Source organism: Myotis myotis, unplaced genomic scaffold, assembly GCF_014108235.1.
Source record: "Myotis myotis isolate mMyoMyo1 unplaced genomic scaffold, mMyoMyo1.p scaffold_m19_p_20, whole genome shotgun sequence".
NCBI lineage: Eukaryota > Metazoa > Chordata > Mammalia > Chiroptera > Vespertilionidae > Myotis > Myotis myotis.
The window spans coordinates 22,734,204-22,758,077 of record NW_023416325.1 but is presented as its reverse complement, the minus strand read 5'-3'; the positions used below and the strand labels follow the sequence as shown (position 1 = coordinate 22,758,077).

General features: G+C 58.3%; 1 protein-coding gene across 4 annotated transcripts in view; it reads left to right on the top strand.

Annotated features, from left to right (window-relative positions):
* Positions 1–3,951: 3,951 nt before the first annotated feature.
* Positions 3,952–23,874, top strand: part of GRAMD1B (GRAM domain containing 1B) — a 165,448-nt gene continuing 145,525 nt past the window's right edge. For all 4 annotated transcript variants that reach the window (XM_036354131.1, XM_036354129.1, XM_036354130.1 and 1 more), the window contains exon 1: positions 3,952–4,649. In XM_036354131.1, coding sequence (XP_036210024.1) covers positions 4,258–4,649 — 392 coding nt within the window. In that variant the 5' untranslated portion in view covers positions 3,952–4,257. The remainder of the gene's footprint in view (positions 4,650–23,874) is intronic.

The window sequence follows — 23,874 nt, the reverse complement described above, 5'->3', positions numbered from 1 at the left end:
CCACTCTAGCCCTGCTGGGCATCCGTTCCAGCCCTCACCCGGCCTTACTCTCCCACAGTGAGCTGCACACACACTCATTTCCTCTTGCTCAGCCACAGGAGAGCCGAGGACAGCATCTGGCCATCCTTCATTCGGACCTGAAGACAGTTAATAACAGGACTCTGCAGCACCCTTCGCATTTCCATGTTTCCTGTGTACACCGCCCCCCCCCCCCCGGCAACAAGCTCCACCTCACGCCTGCCCACGTGGCTTCTTTCCCGTGCCCAGGGGGCCAGACCTGGGGTTTGGCCATTCAGATGTGGTGGACAGACTGTGCTGGGAGGGTGCCTTGCGCACAGTCCTGGGGGACGGTCCTGTCTGTGCTGCTCGCGATCGCCTGCCCTTGGCATCCCCAGGCAGGCTGGATGGGCAGGGGGGCGGGGGGCGGGGGGGGGGGGGGGCTGCCCCTTTCTCTCCCTCTCCCTTGGATGCCACCCAGGAGAATCAAGCTTCACAGCTGTCACTTTCACTTCTGTCCCCCCTGGAAGTCTCAGCTGAACAATGTTGTGCAGTCCTGGCCTCAGAAGTAATAGACAGGTGCTGGGTGTCTTGTGTCTGCAGAAAAGGGAGCCTGAACAGCTGAGAATAAACAACAGTTGCCTGGTAATATGAACTCCTCGCATGTAAAGTCAGAGGCCGGCAGCCCGTGGGGGGAGGGGAGGCCAGGTTGTGCTGGCCACCACCTGTGAGGGAGGCCAGAGGTGAGGTTGTTTCCCAGGGAACCAGGAAGAAGGCTGAGAGCCCAGTGTGGGGGAGGGGGGGAGGAGGGAGGGGGAGGGTGGAGAGGAAGGCAGGGCTGAGATTCTGAAACAGGTTGTGGAAACTCTTTGGTCCTGATCCCCTGACACCAGCTTCTTTGGGAAATCGTTTTTCTAAACTTTGCACTTCCATTTTTGCAATAAAATACCTGACATGTTATGTGGTGGTGTATCCAACTAGCATCAGGCTGGGGAATGCTGGGGCTGAGGGGGACCTGCTTTCCAGAGCTCATGCACTTGTTGGGATTTGGGGGCTTCTCGCTGCCTCCGAGGACCCGGGTCAAGCTCTGGCTTTGTCTTTGAGTTGTTGTTATTTATATCCTCGGGCGAAATCCTGCCTTGCTCCTGGAAGGTCAAACACCATGTATGAAAGCCATTTACAGAGGTGTGAAGGGTGCTAGTCAGACGAACCTCCAGGGCCCTGGAGAGAGTCCAGGACGCAGACAAGCAAGGTGCCCGCAGTCCGAGTGCGGCGACGGCTCCCGGCTTCAGGGCCGCTCTTTCCTGGGGTCCCCTTCTCCCAAAAGTGAGCAGAGGCACCTGGGAGGCGCAGAGGGTGTGTTTTGAACAGGTTTTAACGGATGAAGTTACGGCTGAAGCGAAGGGGGAGTGCAGGTGGAGGTGAGCACCGAGGTGTCAGGCGGGAGGCGCTCTGGGTATCAGCGTTGGTTGGGAGGAGGCTGCGCCTGGGGTCACGTGAAAGGTCAATGCTCATTCTCAGCGGCTGCGGCCCGAGGCTGAAGTCTCACCGGATTTTAGATTTTAGGTCCAGAGTCTGTCGTGGGAGGGAAAAGTGGCTAAAGCTGGTGGGAAGGAGCGGGCGACAGTTCTTCCCGTCAAGAGGCACGCATTTCATTCAGTGTTTGAGCGTCGACCTATGAACCAGGAGGTCAGGGTTCAATTCCTGGTCAGGGCACGTGCCTGGGGCGCGGGCTTGATCCCCAGTGTGGGGTGTGCGGAAGGCAGCCGATCAATGATCCTCTCATCATTGATGTTTCTCTCTCTCACCCTCTCCCTTCCTCTCTGAAATCAATAAAAATATATTTTTAAAAATAAATAAGTTCGGATGCTCACCGTGAACTTCAGTGGGGCCTGCTCCCCTGTGAACCTCCCTTTCCCCCGAAGACCCAGGGGGCCTTCTGGCCCCTCTACTGCAGACCCTCCTCTTTTGTGTGCTGGCCGTGGCTTCCATGGGATGGCGGTATCCCAGCCGCCCTGCTCCTCGCACACCTGCGGGCCCGGCTCCTCCACAGGCTGCTCCCTGGCCTGGGAGCTTATCAGCGCCCAAAGCACTGTCCCTGGAGGACCGCCAGGCGCTGAGCCACCCCCGGGGCCTGGTTCTCCGTGTAGCTCAGGATCCTGCGTCTGCAGTTACAGCTCAGCCTCCTCGTCACTCCCGGAGCCGGAAGGAGTGCCCTGCTGCTGGCCGGGCCTGGCACCTGAGGGCAAGGGGTTCTCCTTTCTGCCACATCCGGAGCTAAAATAGAGCGACACTAAACGCCCCGAGATCCGTGACAGGATGTGGAGGCTCAGAAATGAGAATGAGCTGATGTTTGGGGGCGTGGCCTTTGCTTTTTGGCCACAACATCTCTCTCCTGGGCAAAACAGACTCCCATTTCGGCTGCCCGGGCGGGTGTGCAGTGTCCCGAAGCCTTCACTCCCCCACGGTCACTGCAGGGCACGCGGGCCGGGCCAGCCGCCACACTCCATGTCCCGCTGGCCTGCAGGGACCTGTGTTCTCTCAGGGAGTTCTGTGACCTTCGGGGTGTGGTATCCCTCGGCTTTGGGGCCCTGTGAGATGTTCCCCTGAACGTCATGCTGGCAGAGAGGCTGGGCACCACCTCCCAGGCAGAAACTGGCCTCAGGGGCACAGAGAAGGGGGTGGCCCTGCGTGTGGAGTTGGTGGTGCGTTCTGCGTGCCCCCTGGGCTGTTTGAAAGCTCCTGTCTCTACCTGGGTTCTCCTTTGCAAATATGCTGCGTGGGGAGGCAGGAGAGGGGCTGTGTGAGCCTCTGCCCTGGCAGGTGTGGCACAGATGGTGGAGCATCACCAGTCACCCCAGCACCAAGGTCCCCTGCTCGTTCCTGGCCAGGGCACATGCCTGGGCTGTGGACTGGATCCCCAGGGGCCTGCAGGAGGCCGCCGGTGTTTCTCTCTCCCTCTCTCCCTTTCGCTCTAAAAATCAATAAAAACACGTTTTTAAACAAGTGGTCCATTTTAGACTCAGTCTTGACCGCGTTCAATGGGGTGGATCATGTTTAGAGCCAATCTCTAAGGTTGGTACCTGGGTCCAGGGAGTGTGGGCAGCACAGCGTGGGACACAACAGGACTCACCCAAGCCTTCTAGGGTTCGTGATGGGAGACAGACTAGACTTCCTGTGGCCCAGTCCACCCCCTCGCAGGCGAATTCGGAATTGGCTCGTCCCCTAGCAAGGGCCCCCCTCGGCTCCCGGCGCCCAGGGCCTTGCCTCTGGGTGCTCGCCCCTTATGTGATTCTTGGCTTGGGACGGGGCTATGGATTGACATGGGAGCTCAGGAAGGGCAGCCATCAGCCCCTTTTCCTACTGGTGCCATGTGTCCCGTGTCTTTCAGACCCTATGTCTGTCCTTCCTTGGTATGTCTGTCCTTCCTTGGTACGTCTGTCTGCTGTCTGTCTGTCCTCAGAAGCAGCCTGCAGTAACTGGCTCCCCTTGGCTCTGCCCAGGCATCCTGTGCCCCGCCCGCACCCCAAGTAGTTGAAAGAAAGCGCTTGGGAGAAGAGAGCCAGGGAAAGCCCCCAGGTCCCTCAACCCTGTGCCTGGGCGGCCGTGGAGAGTGAGGGCTGAATTCCTCCATGATTTGTCCCTTCTGCTTGCCCGCGCCCCTCCCCCCCCCCACGCCCCGTCTCCCTGCCTCGCCCCCCCCACCCCGAAAATCAGGGGGAGAGATTTCTGAGCGCTGCCGGCCAGTGTCGCTTTGAGAAAGTTGCTTGGAGACTATTGCGTTAGGCGGGTTGGAGCGGCCCGTGTGCAGTTCCACCGGCGTCAGAGCAGCGCTGGCCTTGCCGGACCGAGGTGACCTCCTCCCCCCTCGCCACCCCGCTCCTCCTCCTCCTCCTCCTCCTTTATTTTTACACGGCGTCTCGCTTCCTCTCTCCCCTCCTCCCTCCTCCGCCTCTTCCTCCCGCTCTGCCTCCTGCAGCGCCCAGCCCGCTCCCCGCCGGGCCCGCCGCGCGCACCGCGGAGAGTTTGCCGACGCCCCGGCCCCGGCCGCCGAGTCCCGAAGGCACGACGCCCGCCCGCGCGGGAGCCGCGGAGGAAGCCCGAGCCCGAGGGCGGGCCGAGGACCCGCACAAAGTTAGGCTCCGGCGCCGCCGCCCGGCGCTCCCGCCCGCGGCTCCCGGAGGAACCGGTCTCCCCGCGGCTCAGCCCGCGCGGCCACGTGAGCGCCCGCCGAGCGCGCCGGGAGGAGCGGCGGGACCCATGCCCGCGGCCCACCTGATGGAGAGCCTGCAGCCGCCCGCGCTGCAGGTGCCGGCGCCCCGGGGCGCGCCCGAGGGCAGCGCCGTCTGGTCCAGCGCGTCCACCCCCTCGCTCCGCCGCCGGCGCTTCAGGCTGCGCCGCGCGAGGAACGTGCTGGAGCGGAGCCTGGAGGCCGGGCTGGCGCGGGAGCTGCCCCTGCCCCTGCCCCTGCCCGGCGGCGGGGCCCCCGGCAAGGAGCTCCTGCAGCTGCCGGCCATCGAGATCACGCCCTCCAGCGACGAGGACACCCCGTGGTCCAACTGCTCCACACCCAGCGCGTCCCCGCGCCGCAAGCGCTCCCTCCTCCGCAAGTGGCTGCGGCTTCGGGAGCGGAAGGAGTGCGGCGAGAGCAGGTACGTCCCGGTCGCCGCCTTCCTTCCTCGCCAGTTCCCCCCCCCCCCCCACCCGGGGCCCAGGCACCCCGCGGGAACTTAGGGGGAATCAGAAGCCCTCACCCCACGAGCTCGGGGAACCAGGCGCCGGGCACCGGGCTGGCGGCACTTTGGCTGCCGTTCTTGCCAGCGACCATCTCCGGGGCCCAGGGCGGGCGATGGCTGTAGTGCCTGCCATCTGTCTGCCTGCCTGTCTACCTGACACATTGGCGAGGGCTTCAGGCTTCCTCATCTCCTTTGATCCTCACAGCAGAACGAATAACACAAACCACAGCAGGTGACACTCATGCTTCCCATCGTGCGCCGACATCATGGTGAGCAGCCACCCTCTCACTGTAATCCTCACAGGCCTGTTATCCCATTGCGGGGATGGATGGAGGCAGCAGAGGCGGGAGGCCTCCCGTGGCAACCCCTTAGACTTGTGTTTCTCCTATGTGCTCCGCTTCCACTTTAATTTTTATTTAGTTAGGCAGCGGCAGGTTGCCTTTCTTGGGTCTTCAGACCTCTAGGCCTGCTCCGTGCCACGGTGGTGTGTGCCCGGGTCAGGGTGGCATCTGAGTGGTGCGGGAGTTCGCTTTCCCTGCACAGAGTGTCGGTGTAGAAAGCACAGGCCAGCTCTACCCACCGCCCCAGGCCCTCCTCCACTCACTTCCAGACTCTGGGGCCGGGCTCCAGCAGGGCTGTGCCCTGGCGTGGAGTAACTGAGCAACGGCCCACCTTCCCTGGGACTCCTCCTCCCGTCCGATCAGTTTCCTTCATTTCGGCTCAGAGCACTTACTGCATGTTCCTGTGAGCTCACGGCGGCGGCTCCAGGAGGGAGTTGGGGAGGGCTTGGTAGAATGAGGGGATGTGGAAGTGGAGAGCTGGGAGGAGCCTTGGGTGAGAAATTAAGACATGTGAGTTTCACCGCGTGGAAGAGAGGGAGCCATGTGAGCCATGTGGTACTGATTGTACAAGAAAAGACAGGAGACAGAAAGGACGAAACTCAAACCACAAGTACAGATGGGCCGCAGGACACGTAGGGAAAGGACGAGGGGGGCCTGTCAGCAGGAACGGGGGGCAGTCAGGACAGAGGGGTAAGGACGGGTGAGCCAAGAAGAAGGTGGAAAGGATGAACAATAAGATGGCAGTAAGTACTTATCTATCAACTAGTGACTCTAAAAGCTGAAAGACACAATCAAGCAGGACAGAAACAGACTCCTCCATGCAGAGAACATTCTGGGTGGCCAGATGGGAGGGGGAGGAGAGAATGTGTGAAAAAGGTGAAGGGATTAAGAAGCACAAATGGATGGTTACAGGCTTGTCCTGGAGATGTAAGTGCAGCACAGGGAATATGGTCCCTAACACTCCAATAGCTATGAATGGTGTCCGATGGGCACGAGGTTTATGGGATGATCACTTAGGCCAGTGGTTCTCAACCTCGGCTGCACATTAGAGTCACCTGGGAATCTTTTTAAAATCCTGATTTCTGGGCCTCATCCTCCGGAAATTCTGTTTCTTTGTTACTAATGTTGTGGCCCCACCCCATAACAAAGAAACAGAATTTCCGGAGGATGAGGCCCAGAAATCAGGATTTTAAAAAGATTCCCAGGTGATTCTAATGTGCAGCCAAGGTTGAGAACCACTGACTTAGTAAGTTATATTCTGCCCAATCCCTGGGGTGTACGCCTGAAACTAATACAATATTGTATGTGAACTATAATTAAAAAATTAAAAATGATTTAAATAAAAAGTTAATACTAAAAAAAAAAGAGAGAGAGAGAGAGAGCAGGGCGAGCCATGTGTCGTGGAGGGGACATTGCAGAACCAGCAGGTCACGTGGGAGGAGCATGAGAAGCGGCCAGGGTCTCTCTCCCCCGGCGCAGTGCTGGTGGTGGTGGTCCCCGCAGAGGCAGATGGAGAGCTTGGTTCGGGGCTTTCTGTGGACCTGGGACACCAGCCCTCTCTGTCTGGAACTGCACACCCGCGGTCTTTCCCACAGAGCACTCTTGGTGGGAACTAATCTTGAACTAAAATAGTTCATTATGGTTTGCCAACTCTCTTAAAATGTTAGAGACCCTAAAAGAGACCCTGTTTTGGTCTTGAGATTTGGCCCCAGAGGCTGAGGACAAAATGTGGGGAAGGAGTCCTGCGCTGCTGGCCAGGGCGGGGGTTGGGGGGTGGGGGTGGGGGGTTGGTTAGATGTGAGGAAGGCGTCCCTGGTTTTGAGAATTGTCAGGATTCAGTATAATCTTCATGTTTGTTGGCGTAGGGAAGGGTTTAAGGCAGTTCTTTTAAATGGTGGCTGTCGTAGGAGAATGTACGCAGTTTGTACAAAACGGCAGACTCTGGTTTCAAACCAAATTTGTCCACCTTAAATCTCTACTCTTAACCACTATTATACGGCCTCCTATTGGCCTTTATCTGGATGGTGGTTAAAACAAAACCCTATCTGTTTTACAAACTTATTTTTTACTGATTTGAGAGAGAGAAACCTTGGTTGGTGCCTCCCGGAGGCTCCCTGTCGGGGGGCTTGAACCTGCAGCCTTTTGGCTGTACAGGACAATGCGCCCAACACCCGAGCCAGGGCCGGGGCAGAACCCATCGTTCTTAGTCCTTGGGAATGGAAGGCTTCTCGGAAAGAAAAGCACTGAAGTGTGCATGCCCCGCAAGACTCCCGGAGGAGGAGATGGTGTTCAGAAGCAAAGGAACACGCAGAGTATTGGTCTCCGAGTCAGGAGACCGAGGGTTCAACTTCAGTTCCATCGTTTATTAGCTGTGAGGCTCGGGGACCTCGCTTGAAGGTGGTTTCAGCTTCTCCGGCTGTGGGAGGGCTATCTGTCGGCTCACGGGAGGCTTCAGAGTAAAACACGTGAACATGCTTTGTAAACTTGCCTCTGTGCAGGGTGAAGGAGGCTTGTCATGTCTGTGAGTGCCTCCCATGGAGTGGCGTGTGCTGAGAGCGGGCGGCTGTGTCCTCTCCATGCCTGCAGCCACGCCTGAGATCCTCGCGCATCCTCACAGGATGAGGGGGAGTAGGCATGCCCGCCCAGCCTGGCATCTGCCCTCTTCACGTCCCCACCCCAGGGCCCCCTCCACACACAGAGAGGAGCCTGTTAGGTCTGCCGCGGTGTTTTCTCTGACCTGGGGGGAGGCCAGGGCCCCAGAGGGCCACCGCTTGTGGGTTTTAACTGCTAAATTGAACATAAAAGAGGGTCAGGAGACCCCTCTGTCCTCCTTAACCCTGAGAAGAAAGGAGTGGAGAAAATGGTGATGTGTTTGCACGGTTTGGGGGTCCAAGGATCCAGGAGTTAGCACTGAAACGCTCCCAGTCCCATCGGGTCTGGTCATCTCCGCCCCTGCACTGTCGGCACTGCACTTGGCCTTCTTGTGACCCGGGATGTTTGCTGGTGAGTAGAGAGTAACAAGCGACTGAGCGATTCCTTGCTCTGTAGTGTCTGGAATGGAATTCTCTTTGTTCATGAGTCGGGGGACATTTCCTTGAGGAGATGAGTCCAGAGCTGAGGTGGGGGTTTTTCCCCCCCTTTATTGAGACATAATTTACATACCGTGCAATTCACTCTTTTTTACAGTATACAACTCAGTGGGTTTAGTAAACGCACAGGTATGTGCAGCTATCACCACAGTGAACCTAGAACATCCCCTTACCTTCCAGACAAGCCTGTGCCCTTTAGATGTTCCCCTATCTCCCGATTCCTCATCCCCCCGTCCCTAGGCACCCGGAATCTCCTGTCTGCGGAGGCTGAGTTTTGAATGGGGACCAAAAGCCTCTTGGTGACAGCCGTTTGGGTGTTTTGGCTTCAAGATGGGGATGGATGACAGTGTGGTCTTGCTCAGGGATGTGGAAGGTGAGGGTGGGGAGGTGAAGGGCTGACAGGCCAGGAATTATGCGGAGTTTGAATTTCTATCGGTCAGTCAGACAACAGAGGCGCCCGAGCTTCTGCGGGCTGGGTGCTCACACACGCGTTCAGCTCGCGGGGACCCTGTGGGCTCTGGGACCCGGGAGACACAAAGCCCGAGTGGAATTTGAAGCAACTGATCTTGCTGTTCTGTGTGAACTGGGCGGCGAGTGGAGGCCACAGCTGTGCCCTGGGACTGTGTGCCACCGTGGCACGCGATGGCTCCGTGTCTGCTGGCCGGGCCCCTGAGCCCTGCAGGTGCCGCCGAGGCGGTGAGGCCAGCCTGGGAGTGAGCGCTGTGTCCTCGGGGGCCTGTGGCTGGCAGCAAGGACCGTGCTGAGGATCAGAGCTCCTCTGACCGTGGCAGGGTCGGAAGTGAGGCGGAGCCTCGTCTTCCAGGATGGCATCTGCCACCCTCTGCAGGGGAGGGACGCTGAGCAGGGGTGAGGACGTGGGAGTGGGTGCTGATGCGGGCACCCAGGAGCGCTGCTCTGCTTCCCTCTCCCCAGCACCCTCTGTCGGACCCCATTGCCACCGTCTCCCCGTGGCGGTTCTGTCCCCGCTTCGTGTAACCTGTCACACCTGCTCACAGTCCAGCAGGCCGGCAGCTGCAGAGTCTTGTCACCCCGGAGCCTCGCCTCAGGCTCAGCTACACCTCCGACCTCAGGGGGTGCCTCTTAGTGATTCTGCCCATCCTGGCGGCCAGGCTACCTGCCTGGTGCCGGCCTCGCTGGAGGGGGGAATTGCAGGTAATGAACACACGTCGTTGGCAAATCTATCTCGGTTCTCCTCCCCTTCCTCTTACCTGTAGAGCACGTCTTGTTTCCGGTTTCAGCTCAGTTTCCAGGGGAGGGGGGACCCCGTGCTCTGCCCCTCAGCCGTGTGCCTGCCTGCCGTGCATGAGAAGCACAGGGAGGGTGGGAGAGAAGAAACCTAACACAGGCATCAAGCAACTGCTAAGGGAACCTGTGATTTGCACACAGATGAGTAATTAATCGGTGCCGGATAAGGTTCAACTAGCAAAATCCCCACCAGACCCGGATTCCTTGAGGGCGGGGACTGTGCCTCACTTTGTGCCAAGTTTTCTGCTAAGCTCCCTAAATACACAATCACGCTTAACACCCACCCCCACCCCCGCCCCCCGGTGGGTTTTAGGGCCGAGGATCCTGAAGTTCAGGGATAACTTGCTCCTGGCTGAACTCACAGCAGCAAGAACGAGATGTGAGCCAGACGCGGTACCATCCCCAGGGCCTGGCACTGGGCCGGTGTTTGCTCACCTGCAGGTGGAGGAGGTTCTGCAGGAAGGTGGAGCGGGGTCAGAGGGCAGGGTGGCCGCTGAGGGGAAGCGTGGAGGGTCCTGGCCACGCACAGCGCTGGAGGCGGTGCCACTGGCCTGGGCGACTGGTCCTTGAGGGGCAGCTGCCCTCTGGCTGGAGGGTGGACACGGAGATGCCGAGGTGGGCCCTGTGGGCTCCTTCTCCCTGGCAAGGTCCCTCCCTGGCGTTGGTATTGAGCGTTTCCATGGTGGCCGTGCACTCGGGGTGCCAATTACATGTCAGACAAGAGACGAGACGGGCGCTCCTGGGCGCGTGAACAGGTGACAATGCTGCCTGCTCGGCCACTTTCTCCCGGGTGTTATCTTTGCGCCGGTTGCTGTGATGGTCGCAGATAATTGCTTCTGGGCAGCTCTGAAGTTCTCATTAAGGCGGCTGACTGGCTAGGCCGCTGGAGGGGAGCTTCCTTCCTGACCTCAGTGCTCACCACGGCCCGGCCTGCGAGAGCGGAGCCGAGAGCCGGGTGGCTGCTGGGTGCTGTGCGCAGGGGGCTCTTCCTGAGCCCGAGCCCCGTCCTGTGGTGACTCGCCAAGGGGCTGCCTGCCCTCCTGCTGTGCAGGCAGATACAGCTTTTAGACATCTTGGAGGGTCTGTGCCTTCAGAGCCCGAGGCACGTGCGTCTCAGATGGGGAAGCGCCCATTGGGTGCACAAGCGAAAACCAAGTGAGCTTCAGGTGGGAGGAAGGAGGCCGAGGGAGATGCTTCCAGCTGGCGAAAGGGACATCAGGCAGTGGCCTGGCGCCCCATCTGCCACTGCGGGCGGCCGTGTGCCACCCCTACGGCAGTCCTGCTGTCAGCTACTCTGTTTTCAGACCGTGTGTCTGGATTTGCGATCAGATAGCACAGTGCAGAGCCATCACCAGCCGAGCCACAGCCAGGACCACTGAGGAAGGGGGAGGCGGGACCCACAGCCTTCACCGGGGCCCTGCACGGTGCTTTGGGCCAATGAGGCGACCTTTGTCCCTGTTCTGATTGGACGAGATAAAGAATGAAAACGATTAGCTCCATCGTGGAGGCACAGCTGGGTCAGGGCCTCTCTCACATCCTCTCTCACATTCTGGGCCAGTTTCTAACCAGCACGTCCCTGGAGGCTTCCGTTCCTCTGAGGGCCTCCCCGTGTCCGCACAGCTACGCGGCTGCTCCCAGCTGGTGCCTCTTGCCTCCAGTCTGACCATAGAGGTTTCCTCTTGCTGCTTCTGGTTAGCAAGTTCAGTCAGGAAATGAGGGGGCTGAGTAAAGAGACAAACACAACACAACACAACACAACACAACACCAAACAACACAACACCACACAACAAGGAACAACCCACCTGGTTTTTCCCTTTTCTTTTGCAACCATGGAAACAGCCTCTGCCTGGGGGCCTGGCTTGGGGATGGGTTTGGTGGTAGCCCTGCAAAATGTGCCCCAGCCATTAGGAAAATACTGAACGACGTGGACGGCTCGGTTAGTGACACCGTTTTCAGTCCCCCCCAGGGTCTGCCAGCTCGTTGTCTTATATAACTAAGTAAATTTTTGTTATAAAAGACAGTGAATATTGTGTGTGTAATAAAATAGCGAGTTAATATACAATTTTTGGATAGTAGGGAAGAGGAAAATAGTTGATCATTTCATCATGCTAACCCAACTGCCTGTTCGGTGTTACTCTCTCCCTGTTATTTGTTCTCACTCAGATTTCCTTCCTCCCTTCCTTCCTTCCTTCCTTCCTTCCTTCCTTCCTTCCTTCCTTCCTCTCTCTCTCTCTCTCTCTCTCTCTCTCTCTCTCCCTCCCTCCCTTCCTTCCTTTCTCTCTCCTTCTCTCTCTCTCTCTCTCCTTCCTTCCTTCCTTCCTTCCTTCCTTCCTTCCTTCCTTCCTTCCTTCCCTTCTTTTTGTTAATCCTCACCCGAGGATATTTTCCCATTGATTTTTAGAGAGTGGAAGAGAGAGGGAAAGACAGAGAGAAACATCGATGTGAGAGAAACACATTGATTGGCTGCCTCCTGCACGAGCCCCCACCAGGGCCTGGGCCGAGGAGGAGCCTGCAACCCCGGCACCTGCCCTCGACTGGAATCGAACCCGGGACCCTTTGGTCCGTAGGCCGACACTCTGTCCACTGAGCCCAACCGGCCAGGCTCAGATTTTCTTTTTAACTGAAGGACTTGTTTTCTTCTTCATCAGCTGGTGCCTGCAGAAGGTCAGGGCGGGCACAGGCCCATGGGGGGGGAGGGCAGGTCTGGGATGAGGAGAAGAGGAGTTTCTAAGCTCTGCGTGTGGCGGCGCCAGGAGATGGAGATGCTTCTCAGCGTGGGGAGCCCCTCCGCACAGCCGATGCCACGCAGCCTCGGCCTCGCGCTCCCCGTGCCCAGGCCTGTCCTGACCCCGGCACCCTGCTCGGCCCGACGGGCCTGCGTTCCCAGCTGGGCCAGGACGCTCCGAAGCTCCTGGCCTTCCTGCCGGTTCTCGGGGCTGGACGGCGTGGCCGCAGGGAAGCCCACTCTGAACGGGGCTGCTCCGAGCGCCGTTGCCCTGGGCGTGGGGACAGCAGGTGCTGTCGCTGTGTCTGTAACGAGCCACACGGTGCGGGCATGTGACCATTTCTGTTAAAAACAAACAAAAAACACACAAACTCCCGGGAAAGACGATCGCGCCACCTGCCTTGATTACTTCCTCATGTCTTGAAGCCGTGCTGCTGGGAAAGCCCTGCCTGGGATCCAACTGAATCCTGAACCCCCCATGGAGCAGTTCACACTCCGCGTCTTTGGTGTCGTCCTCAGTGTGGCTGAGAGGGCATTTGCTCGCTGTCCTTTGGGGATATTCCTTAGCAGACGCGGGATCAGTACCGTGGGCTGTTCCTTCCGGATTCTGAGGGAAGCCCTGGCTTCGTCCTGCCCACACGGACTTCCCTGCTTTTCCAATGGGGACCGTGCAGCCCTGTGGGCTTCCTGGAGGAGTCGGCAGCCACACACGGAAGACGGAGCGAATCTTCGAGGTGAGCAGATAGGAACTGGCCTCCCCATTCAGACAGGTCTCAGGGGTCCTCTCCCTCTCGCACGTCTTCCTGCTGGAATCGCTGCCCAGAACGCCTGCGTCGGCGACATGCCTCTCTTTAGCCTCAGAGAGAGCGGCTGCTGGTGCTGGCTCGGGAGCCGCCCTTCTCATGGCACACAGCGCGGACGGTCCTTACGGGGCCGGGGCCGGGGCCGGACTCGCAGGCGGAGGGGCGCACAGCTGTGGGGCAGGTCAGCGTGTAGAAGGTAACTGGGAGAATGTGGAATCCGGGCTAAAGCAGAAAAAGTGGGTCTGAGGGAAAGGCCTGCTGGGAAGGAGGGGAGCAGGGTGCTCGGACCCGCCGCCTGTCCCACCCTCAGCTGCCCCGTCAGTCCCCACGGCCCGGCTCTGCGTCTCAGGGAGCCTGCTCTTCACGGTGGTGGGGTCTGTGCGCTCACGTCAGCTCTGAGCAAACAGGAGTCCCAGCCCGTGACGCTGGTCAGTGGCAGGAATGCTCTAGAATACAGGTCTCCCACAACCCCACTCCGCCCAGCTCACCCCATGTCCCGGGAGCTCCCCTTTGCCCAGGATGGAGCCATATCTTCATCAGTGCAGCAGAAAACCCAGGCAGCCGTGCTGCCTTCGAGGGCAGGCAGGGAACGGGTTTCCCGGGCCAGCTGCCCTCGCCCGACCCCGGGGCCTGAGGCCGCGCGGGCGGAGGCTGGCTCTGCCCCTCACTGTTCCCCGTGTCCTGCACAGCTTACCCAACCTCTCTGGGCCGGGGCCCCTTCCTCTTTTCTTAAGTGGAGAGCGCACACACTTTATCTTGTAAGACAGAAGGAAGTAGATGGACTTGGAGAAGTGTGTTACTAAACAATCAAGTGAGACTTTGGGGGTCTGTGAGGCCTCTGGGTGCCGACTGGACCAGTGGCTTATGGTTTCTGTGGTCATTTGTGAGATCTGATGATGGGTGCGGAGACGAGGTTTGATCACTGTGGCTGCTCCTGCCCGTCTTTTCAATATCGGGGTGCTTTAGTTTCTCAACCCAGGCCTTTGATTTCTCCTGCTCCCCCCCTCCTTCCCATTCCCTCCCTCTCCCCCTAAACCCACATACTCCCCTTAAAGGGCCATTCTGCCCGCTCTCCTGGCTTGGATCATTCCTATATGGTGCTGACTCTCACGTGTACCTCAGACTCTTCTCTTCTGAGCCCGAGGCTCATCCATCCACCTGGCGAATGGACATTTCCATGGGAATGTTCTTCAAACCTCAGCTTGTCCACCCCGGACTGAACCCATCGTCTTCCCTCCAGACCAGTCCCTCCCACTCTGTTCCCTGCATTGAATTAGGGACCCTTCAGTGTCACGGGGGGAGTGTTCTTTACATCTGTCCCATCTCCAGGCCGTCCGCAGGCTGGGGTGTGGCTCGGGCGTCCTCCTGTCCGGCTCTGACTGCCTCGCAGCCCTGCCCCTGGGTCTGCAGCCCAGGTAGCGCTCTCCAGGGCCCCCTGCTGCTCCCTCCTGTTCACCTACCGCCAAAGCCACCTTTCAGTGCCATCCCTTCCCGGGTCTTCATAGCCATGCTCCTCCGTAGAGAATGAACCCCACTCTTGTGACACGGACCCCGTGTGCCCCCGCAGCCCTCCTCCTCCTCGGATCTGAGCTTCCTTAGCCTGTCCCCCAGGACTCGGGCACTGACTGCATTCGTGTCCCTACCCTGAGTGTTCGGTTACCTGCACCCTTCCGGCTGGAAAGATGTGAGGGCAGAGTCGCTGTTTTCAGTGTTTGTTTTACTTGGTGCCTGCCAAGCTCCATGTGGAACGCAGCAGGAGTTCAGTAAATATGTATTTAGGGAATGAACAAATAATCAAACGCATAGAGGACTGTAAGGAAATTTGATTTTCATGAAATCCTATTAGAAATCATGTTGCAAAGCCAGACGTCCTGTAGAAGCGGAGTGATCGCCACCTCGCCACATGCCGCTTGTGTGAGCCTGGCTTGTTGGTAGGGGGTTGTTAGTCTGTTGCTGGTTTCCTTTATGTTTTTTCCTTTATGCCGCCCGTGTCTTCCACGAGACTAAAATTGCCCAGCGATCTAAGATGCTGGTCTCCTATGGGTGGTCTCTGTGTGAGAGTCGGACTTGACGTGTTAGGTGGAGAGGGTTCATCTGTCCCGAAACAAGGCGCAAGACCACATTGGGAGCGGCTCTGTGGCTGGTGGTCAGCGGGGGAGGGGGGTTGGGGGGAGGGGGGGTACAGTCTGCACATAGTGCTTAGCCTTTTCCCGCGTCTGAGAAACATGTAACTTGGGCACATCACATCGCTGAAAGGGACTTGGTTTGTTTTCTACACTTGGAAATGGGGAGCTGTAAAATCATGTCTTGCACCTGATTTGAAGAAGCGATGGATGGAGGAGGCGCTGGGGGCTGGCGGGGCCGCTGAGTCCTCCCATGAGGGTGGGCTTTCATGTGCTCAGGGTGGGCTTGCGGACGCAGACGTGGCTGCTGCTCTGACCTGGCCCAGGACCCGGGAGGCGCCGGTATTCGCTGCTCTCGCTGCAGCTGTCGGAGCCAGAGCAGCTGTTCTGGGGTTTGGCTCTGTCCTCCTCTTTTAGGGGAAGCCAAGGGCCAAAGGATCGCCAACAGGAAGGCCTCTGTGTGCAGTGTAATGACAGCCCAGGAAGCCAGGCCACAGCGCCCTTACTGAGCCCCGCAGCCTGGGAGCCCGGGCGGAGGAACAGAGGGGAGCGGGGACACTGACACTGGCCACGGGACTGGCAGGAGGCAGAGAGGCGTCCGCACGGACAGATGGAAGCAGCTTATCATGGCCTCTCCATTCAGTAGCACTCGATCCTTTGCCAAGTGACCTACAGGCCTGGGCACAGAGTGTCATTATTCCTTGTGTTTGCCCAGCACTTACCACGATGCCTGGCACCGGGGCCTTCCCGTCCCGAGCCTGTGGCCTGACAACCCAGGCCTTCGTGTGTTCCCGCAGCCTGTGGGGCAGGGGCAATGAGCCTGCCCACGGGCACTGGCGGAAATTGACGTGAAACATGCCCGCATTCACGCACCTCAGGAGTGCCGCTGGGTCCTGTCATCGGCGTGCAGACCCTTTTCTGCACTGCACAGACCGTGGAACCGCCTGACGCTGCAAAGGTTTCTGCGCATGTGCTGAGCTCGGCGGGCCTCTGCTCTCGATGGGTTTCCTTTCATTGATTTCTTGTCCATTCCTTTGCTCAACAACAAATTGTTCTTATTGCATCAGCATCTCTTAGGCAGTCAATGCCAGTCACACAAATACATGTGAGGTTCTACAGGTGACAAGTGGCCGAGGGGAACGCAGCGTGGTGTCCCCGGAAGGCCCCCCTCGGCGCAGGGGCTGGACATCTGCCCTCGGGGAGCAGAGCCGTTTCCGCTCAACATACGGCCTCGCCCACTTGTTCCCCAGAGCAGGTGGCGGCGGGCAGCGCTGGCTGGGAGGCCCGCCCTGGCCTGGCATCCCCGGCCTTTGCTTCTCTCGTTTCTATCAGACGAAGGACCATTGAACTTCCCTTTGGGTTTTCCAGTGGAAAGAAAAGTTTTGTTTTTACTAGCACTGTTCATGCTAAGGATTCAAAATTGAGGCACTTTGGGGTTATTGTCTGTGCTTCTGACCTTGTTTCTCGCAGCCACGGAGGACGAGGGCCTTGGAGCTCCTGCCCCCAGCGGCCTGCTGGGCTGAGGCCCCCGTGGGGGACGGTGCTGCTGGGAAATGATTGAGGTTCACTGTCGTAATCAGCTCAGCAGGGCGCTTGGAGGGGGGGTAGGAAGCAGCTGGCACCATGCAGGCAACTCCAAACACACTGGGTCAGGGTAAGGGGATAGGTACTGAGAATGAATGAATGGGTCGTTTAAAATAAATGTTGCATGTTTAACATATATTTAATATATAGATAGATTACACGTGTGTGTGTGTGTGTGTGTGTGTGTGTGTGTGTGTGTGTACATATTTAACCCTAGGGCAGCTGAGGTGCTCTTTGGCTATGGGATGAACTATTATTAGCAAGGAATTTGACTTTGCCTCTTGAATATGGTATTTGTCCTGATGTCAGCAGTTGGGTTAGATCCATCTGCCTCGGGGAGACCAAGACTCGGTCGGCCCGGTGCCAGGCGAGGACGGGGCGGAGGATGGAGTGTCGAAGCCACGCGTGGCCACTAATTGTGAGTGTGAGAATGAGTCAGGGCAGCTGAGGGATCTATAGTGTTTCTGCCTCTTCCAAGGTTGTTTGCCTTTGAACAGTGCCACTGAGAACAGCCCGCTGCCCTGCTCCTCACCGTGGAGATGGCTGCCCAGTGGCTGCAGGTGCCCTCATTCAGGAGCGATTTCCAGCCTCTGTCCTGGGTCCTGGCGTGGAATTCCCGCAGAGCCAGCCTCTGCCCTCAGCCGCTTTGCACCCTCTCTCCTCCATAGACAGGAGCGAGAGCATGTGAGGTCATGACGGCGAGGCAGCTCTCCAGCCTGAGGCACCGAGGTACTCGCACCTGGTTCTGCCTTTCCTGTAGGTTCGGGGGAAGGAGGCCTTTCACGTGCTGGCTTAGGGCCCACCTCGTGGGGTTGGAGGGCAGGTGCTGGGCTGTGGTTGTTCGTCAGGCGGCGCCTGTGCTGAGTGGTTTGGGGCTGGCGGGCCGGGAAAGCATGGCGGCCCCAAGGGCGGCGGGCATCCTGTCCCGCCTGGGGGAGGCCTCGGGAACCTCAGCAGCAGGTTGGCAGAGTGCTTGGCGGAGTCGCTGTGGCACTGGAAGCGGCGGAAGCCATCAGGCGGATGCACCCGGGGTGCTGCCTCGGGCCCCGCAGCGCTGTTTCTCCAGGCCCCGCGGGGCCCTCACTGAGTGGGTGAATGACCAAAGTATTTGGTTAGGACTGTTTTTATTTCTTCTCATTGCAAAAACAAATAAGACACAGTTTTACCATAAACCAGTTTTTCCCTGGGCTAAGGGAGTTGGGGGGGTAGGGCTAGGCCTAAGGCAGGACTAGGGGGAGGCAGGAAGGACTCTGGGAAACAGCATAGCTAGCAGGGTCCTGGAGGCCCGGTGCCCCCACTCCCTTCATCTGTCTGCAGGGTTTCTGCTGCCCCTGCCCGGTGTCCACCCCCTGCCCGGTGTCCACCCCCTGCCCGGTGTCCACCCCCTGCCCGGTGTTCACACCCTGCCAGGTATCCACCCCCTCCCAGGTGTCCAGCCCCTCCCAGGTGTCCACCCCTCCCAGGTGTCCAGCCCCTGCCAGGTGTCCACCCCCTGCCAGGTGTCCACCCCCTGCCAGGTGTCCACCCCCTCCCAGGTGTCCCCCCCTCCCAGATGTCCCCCCCTCCCAGGTGTCCACCCCCTGCCAGGTGTCCAGCCCCTGCCAGGTGTCCACCCCCTGCCAGGCACACTGGCCTCTCCTGCCCTGGGTGCCCCTGCCCTGGCCCAGGGGCACATGCCAGGCTTTCTGTGCCCTCGTTTCCCTTCAGCACTCCTGTACTTCCCGTTTTAGGGGTTTGGTCTGTGTTAGTGGGAGGGGAACAGACAGGTGCTGACAAATTATCAGCAGGGAAACCAGTCATAGAACATCTGTACTTACTCTTGAGTTTGATCTTCAATCGGATGTAAGATAGATTCTTGGGTTCTAAAGTGTTCTTACAGGAACTCGCCCGTTGTTTCTAGGAATGGCTGACTCAGTCTCCTCCAGGTTGGCTCCTGAACCTAGCGACTTCCGCCGGAGCTGGCAGGGGAGCCCAGTGACCTGCCCTGTGGTGGTTTCATAAGCCGTTTCTGCCAAGAGGCCCTTGGGCACCCGTGTTGCTGATCTGCACTGGCCTGCCTCTGAGTCTGCCCGCGCCTAAGGGGGGGCGCTGGCCTCTTTGGTCACCGAAGCCTCCTCCTCAGGCATCAGGCCAGCTGGTCACTGGCCTCCTGGCGTCTCCCTCGGCCGGGCTCCAGCTGCAGGCCCCCTGCCTATCCCGGCGCGCTGCTCTGTCTCCTTGGCTTGCTGAGGGCCCCTCACCAGCTGGTGTTGGGCAGCTGGACTCTGAGGCACGGGCTGCTTCTTCAGATGGTCAGAGACTTGTTTATTTCACGGTGTCACGCGTGGCCGGTGGCCGTTCTTTGCAAACTGCCCCAGCTCAGACCAGCGCCTGCTGACTGGTCAGGGCAGACTCTGGTCCCTTTTTGGCCAGGGTTTGGCTGCATTGGGCTTCCCAGGTGCCAAGGGCTGCCTCCCAGGGTGGAGAGGAGAGGCGATTCAGCAGAACCACTTCAAGCTCTGCCCAGCCCCTGCCCCTGACTCAGCCTCCCTTAGTCTTATCACTGAGGTCATTCCCGCCCCCCTCCCCCTTCCCAGCTCCCAGCCAATGCTGCGGCAGCTTTGTCAGTGAAAGGACAGAATTCAGGGCAGAGAACCTGGATTAAAATTCTCATCCTTTGGCCCACCAACAAGTCGCTCTTAGACATGTCACGTGTCCCCTCGAGCCTTTATTTTTGTCATCTTTGCAGTGGGGATCAGAATATATACACATGTGTGTGTGTTTAAATGTATGTGCATATCGATATATATAAAAGGCTAAGTGTCTGTCCGACTGGTAGCTATGATACGCACTGACCACCAGGGGGAAGGTGCTCAATGCAGGCGCTGCCATGACACACACTGGCCATTTACAAATAATGTCACCAGGGACCTGGTGCCGACAAACGAACACGCAGCTTCCCCAAGTGGGACACAGGCCCTGCCACCACCCCCGAGTGACACCCCACCAAATCGCAGCCAACGCTGCCAAAAGCAAAATGCAGCCCACAGCCCAGCCCAGCCCAGATCGCTGTGGGTGCTGGGTAATGACGTCACGTAGCAACACCCAGCTTCCTCTCCCTAGCAACGAGCCTCCTTGGAGTTTCTTCAGCCCAGGAACAGGACTTGCTTTATAGCCAGGTGGAAACATTTCACACTGTAACCAAATGTCTGTGAAGCGTTTTCCCGTGCCTCATTTGATCCTCACAGAAGTCCTGGAGTAGGTAGATAGGAGACTGGGTGGAATCCTATTTTCTTTTCATTAGCAGGAAACTGGAGATTTAGAAAGCTTAGAAACTTGACCGACTGAAAAGAAGTAAGAAATGGTGGACCTTGAAAATGACTTCAGGTTTTCTCACTGCGCAGAATATAGTCGAACACTGCTGCAGTTAAATATTTTACCCTTTGTTCTCCCTGCCTGATCTACAATAATAATCTGCTTCATGTTGATATTTACTGCTGTGTTGCTGACCATTACCTGAATGAGAAGTTGGGGTGCTTCACTGGCCCGGAAAAGGTTTAGCTACATCAGAAAGCAGGTCTAATGAAGCAAGTTTATTCTCTGTCTATAAAAGGCTAAGTTGACTCACACGTGTGTGATGCATATGAAGCTCTCACTGGCGCCAATCGCACGCATGTGTTTCCATCTGTCATTGTCGATCGTGAATTTGGTTGACACTTCTATTATAGAGAAAGGGCGAATAGCGATATTAAAGTATTTCTTCTAGTTAATTTCCTTTCAATGTGCATGAACCCGTGTACCAGGCCACTGGTGTGTATATAATCTGCTTTCTGGCCGTGGAAGGATCAGGCAGAAGGAAGTTCGCGGAGCACTTTGTGGCTGGGAAGTGCTGTTGAGCTGTGAAGGGCTCCTCTTCGAGTTCAGCAGAACACATTAGCGTGCAGTATCTTGAAAACACGGAGCAAGCAGCCACTGTGTGCACGAGAGGTTTCTCTGCTGTCGCCAATGTGCCGGGAAGGCTTGGGCAGAGCCGCCATTGTCACTGTGACCCGCGCAGGCTCCGGTCTGTCCTGGCTCAAAGGGAGCCAAGCTGCGGGCGGAGGAGAGTCAGGGAGAACCCCTGAATCAGGGCATGAGTGCGTCAGCGGGAGACAGCCGGCTCTGGGTGGCACGGGGCTCTGGTGGCCTGCGGGGAAGGTGCCGTTATTGAGGTGGGGGCTGTGGGGTCACAGACAGGCGTGCAGGGCGGAGGGGACAGCCTGTGCCGCGCTGGACGGGCACAGCCGCTCCGTGCACCCGGCTTAGCCGGCTCGCAGAGGAAGTGGAAGGGGAAGCTGCTGCCTGTGGTGGGCCTGGTGTGTGAGGCAAAGGTCTCTGGGCTGTAATTTCTGAGAAAGCCATCAAACTTTCACCCAGGAAGCGCGTGGCGCTGTTTTAGACGATAGCGGGTGGTGAGTAGGCGGTGCAGGCCTGTCCGCGTGCCGGCCGGCGGCCTCTCCCCTGTGCACAGTGCTGCCCAGCTGTGCTGTCAGGCGCATCATGTAGGCGGTGGGAGTGCTCACACCCGAATTCAGCAAGTGATATAAGGCAGCCCCTCCCCCCCGAGCTGGCGTTAGGATGTGTCAGCACAGTTAGGGCTGCTGCACGGGCTAGCACTTCAGTAGTTAGCGAGCTGGCTGTGTGTTAAAAACCCTTCAGATCCCACCCCAGACCCCCTGGGTCAGAATCTAGGGCAAGTGAGGGGCAGGGGCCTGTTCATAAGCAAGTGTCCGGGCGATCGCTAGGCGGCCAGTCTGACCCTGGCCTCTGGGTCCAGGCAGGGCCGTGGGGTGGGCGAAGGCTGCTAGAAGGGCACTTCAGAGGAGGAGCGCGGGACTGAGGGACGGGTGGGGCGGGGCGGGGAGAGCGAGCTCCCACAGCCCTTCCTGAGTTTCCTGGTTGGACAGCTAAGCAGGTGGTTGGCGGTGCAGGTAGCGGACGAGGAGGGCAGGCTATTTGGTAGAAGAGATGGGAGTGGGGAGCGGGGGGAGTTTTTGACGTGAGGAGCCTGGGGAGGCCGGGTTTGGGCGATCCTGGAAGCAGCTGGATTGGGGGGCCTGGTGCTATTGCGGCAGTCGGAGCTGCGGCGGAGGTTTGGGGTCAGCGAGCCCTGGTCTGGGTGAGGCTGTGGGGACGGTGCTGCGAAGAGAAGGGGACTGTGGTCGGAGCTCTGGGAACAGCTTCCAGGGGTCGGAGAACAAGGGGCGCCGAGAAGAGGCGCAGCAAGGGGCAGTTTGTGTGTATCCGTCTACGTGCGTGCTTCCTCGGAAGGGGTCCTTACGGGCGTCCAGAGTCCCAACACTGAGCAAAAGCCACACGTGCATTTTCTGTACTAGGACGACGTGAAGCACTGCGGGTGTGCTTGACTTCTGTCATCCGGCGTGGTGAGGGCGCCACCTGGCATCTCTCCCTTCCTCCCTCCCTCCCTCCCTCACAGGGACATCATGTTTACAGGTAGAAGAACTATTAGAGAAATGTTAATGAGTTGAAAGATATTTAACTGGAACCTGAATCATCGAATCTGACCGGCTATGCACCTTGCAGGTTCCCACGGAGCCATGAGCAGGACGTCCTGCTAACTTTGTAGACAGGTGGTCAGTTTTCACCGGAGTGCGCTATTCCCTGAGCGGCTTTTGAAAGCGTTCAGGTATGTTGTGTGAGGAGCTGGCAGTCCTGGGCGGCGCCCCAAATCACATCTGTTTACTTACCTGCTATTATTAGACTTTCCCGAGCTTGCCAGATAGCAAACAGAAGCGATTCTCTTTGTTCTCTGCTTCTTCGCTGCCGCCTTTCTCCCCACAAACACCTTTCTGCTGACACTGACGGGACAGGCCAGAGTCATTCACAGGGCGGGTGACTCCGCCCGCAAACCCTTCTGGGGGCGACAGGGTGACTGGCCCTACGTTTCCGGCCACATGATCTCCACATTTTACTACGAGGGTCTCTTCTGTTACCTTCCTCCTAAGCATTCAATGTTGTAAAATCCTTACGTGCCAAACTGTGAACACGAAGAGCGTTTGCGGTGTGCTGGCCAGGCCCAGGCACTTCCTGTGGGTGGGTTCTGCCATCTGTAGTCCCCACTGAGCCACTTACAGCCGGTGATATACCCACATCTGACACTTAGAAACGTTAGCTGTTTTGCCCGTTGTCACCCTAAGTAAGTGGCAGAGTCAGGACTAGAACTTGTGTCTTTCTGACTCCAAATTCTGAGCTCAGAGCCTGTGAGTGCTCACCGCGCAGTCCCGCACAGGTGGTGCTCCATACCTTCCCTCCCTCGGGGACAGGCTAAGAGGGTGAGTGACCGGCCGAGGTGCCAGGCCCGTGAGAACCGGCAGGGGGACCTAGGCGTGTGTCTCCGTGCTAGTTCTGTGGCATCTGCTGCCTAAAATACCTTATTTCCTCATTTTTAATCATCAAAGTCCTATCAATCAAAGCGGCTCTGAGCCGTTTGAAGCTTCCGGTTAGCATGAGGGTAGCTGCCAGCCGTGGGCAAACTACGGCCCGCTTGAAATGAATAAAACTAAAAAAAAAAAAAAGACCGTACCCTTTTATGTAATGATGTTTACTTTGAATTTATATTAGTTCACACAAACACTCCATCCATGCTTTTGTTCCGGCCCTCCGGTCCAGTTTAAGAACCCATTGTGGCCCTCGAGTCTAAAAGTTTGCCCACCCCTGGGCTAGCAGAAGGCAGTTGGTGCTAGCATACCAGGTTGCTCTGACTTAGCCAAAAGCATGAGGCGCCACGTGACCTGCACAGCCTCCGTGTGGGTGAGTGCAGTCGCCATTGGGCTCTGGAGTACCAAGTTCCAGCCTGCACGCCCGGAGCTGCTGGGCCCGCCTGTCCAGGCCCCTTCAGCGTCTGTGGGAGGAAGAGCTCTTGCTGGTGGGGAGCACTGGCTTGGAGCAGGTGCCACGTTCTCTCCGGAGCAGCGACACTGCCTCCGCGGGCACCAGGACGCCTTCCTGGGCCTTCGCAAGGGTCCTAGCCCTGGGGAGGGGGGGGGGGAGGGGGGGAGGCCCGAGGACCGGGGTTACGCAGCCTGACCGCCCAGTCCTGGCACCTGGGGCTCTGCCCTTGGAGGTGAGCCTGGGCTCAGGGCAGCGGGTTCTGCCCTTCCCCCCCAGCGTGGCCGTTACCATGACCTGGGCCACGCGCCCAGCCCTGGCTGCTGGTGAAGACCAAGACCG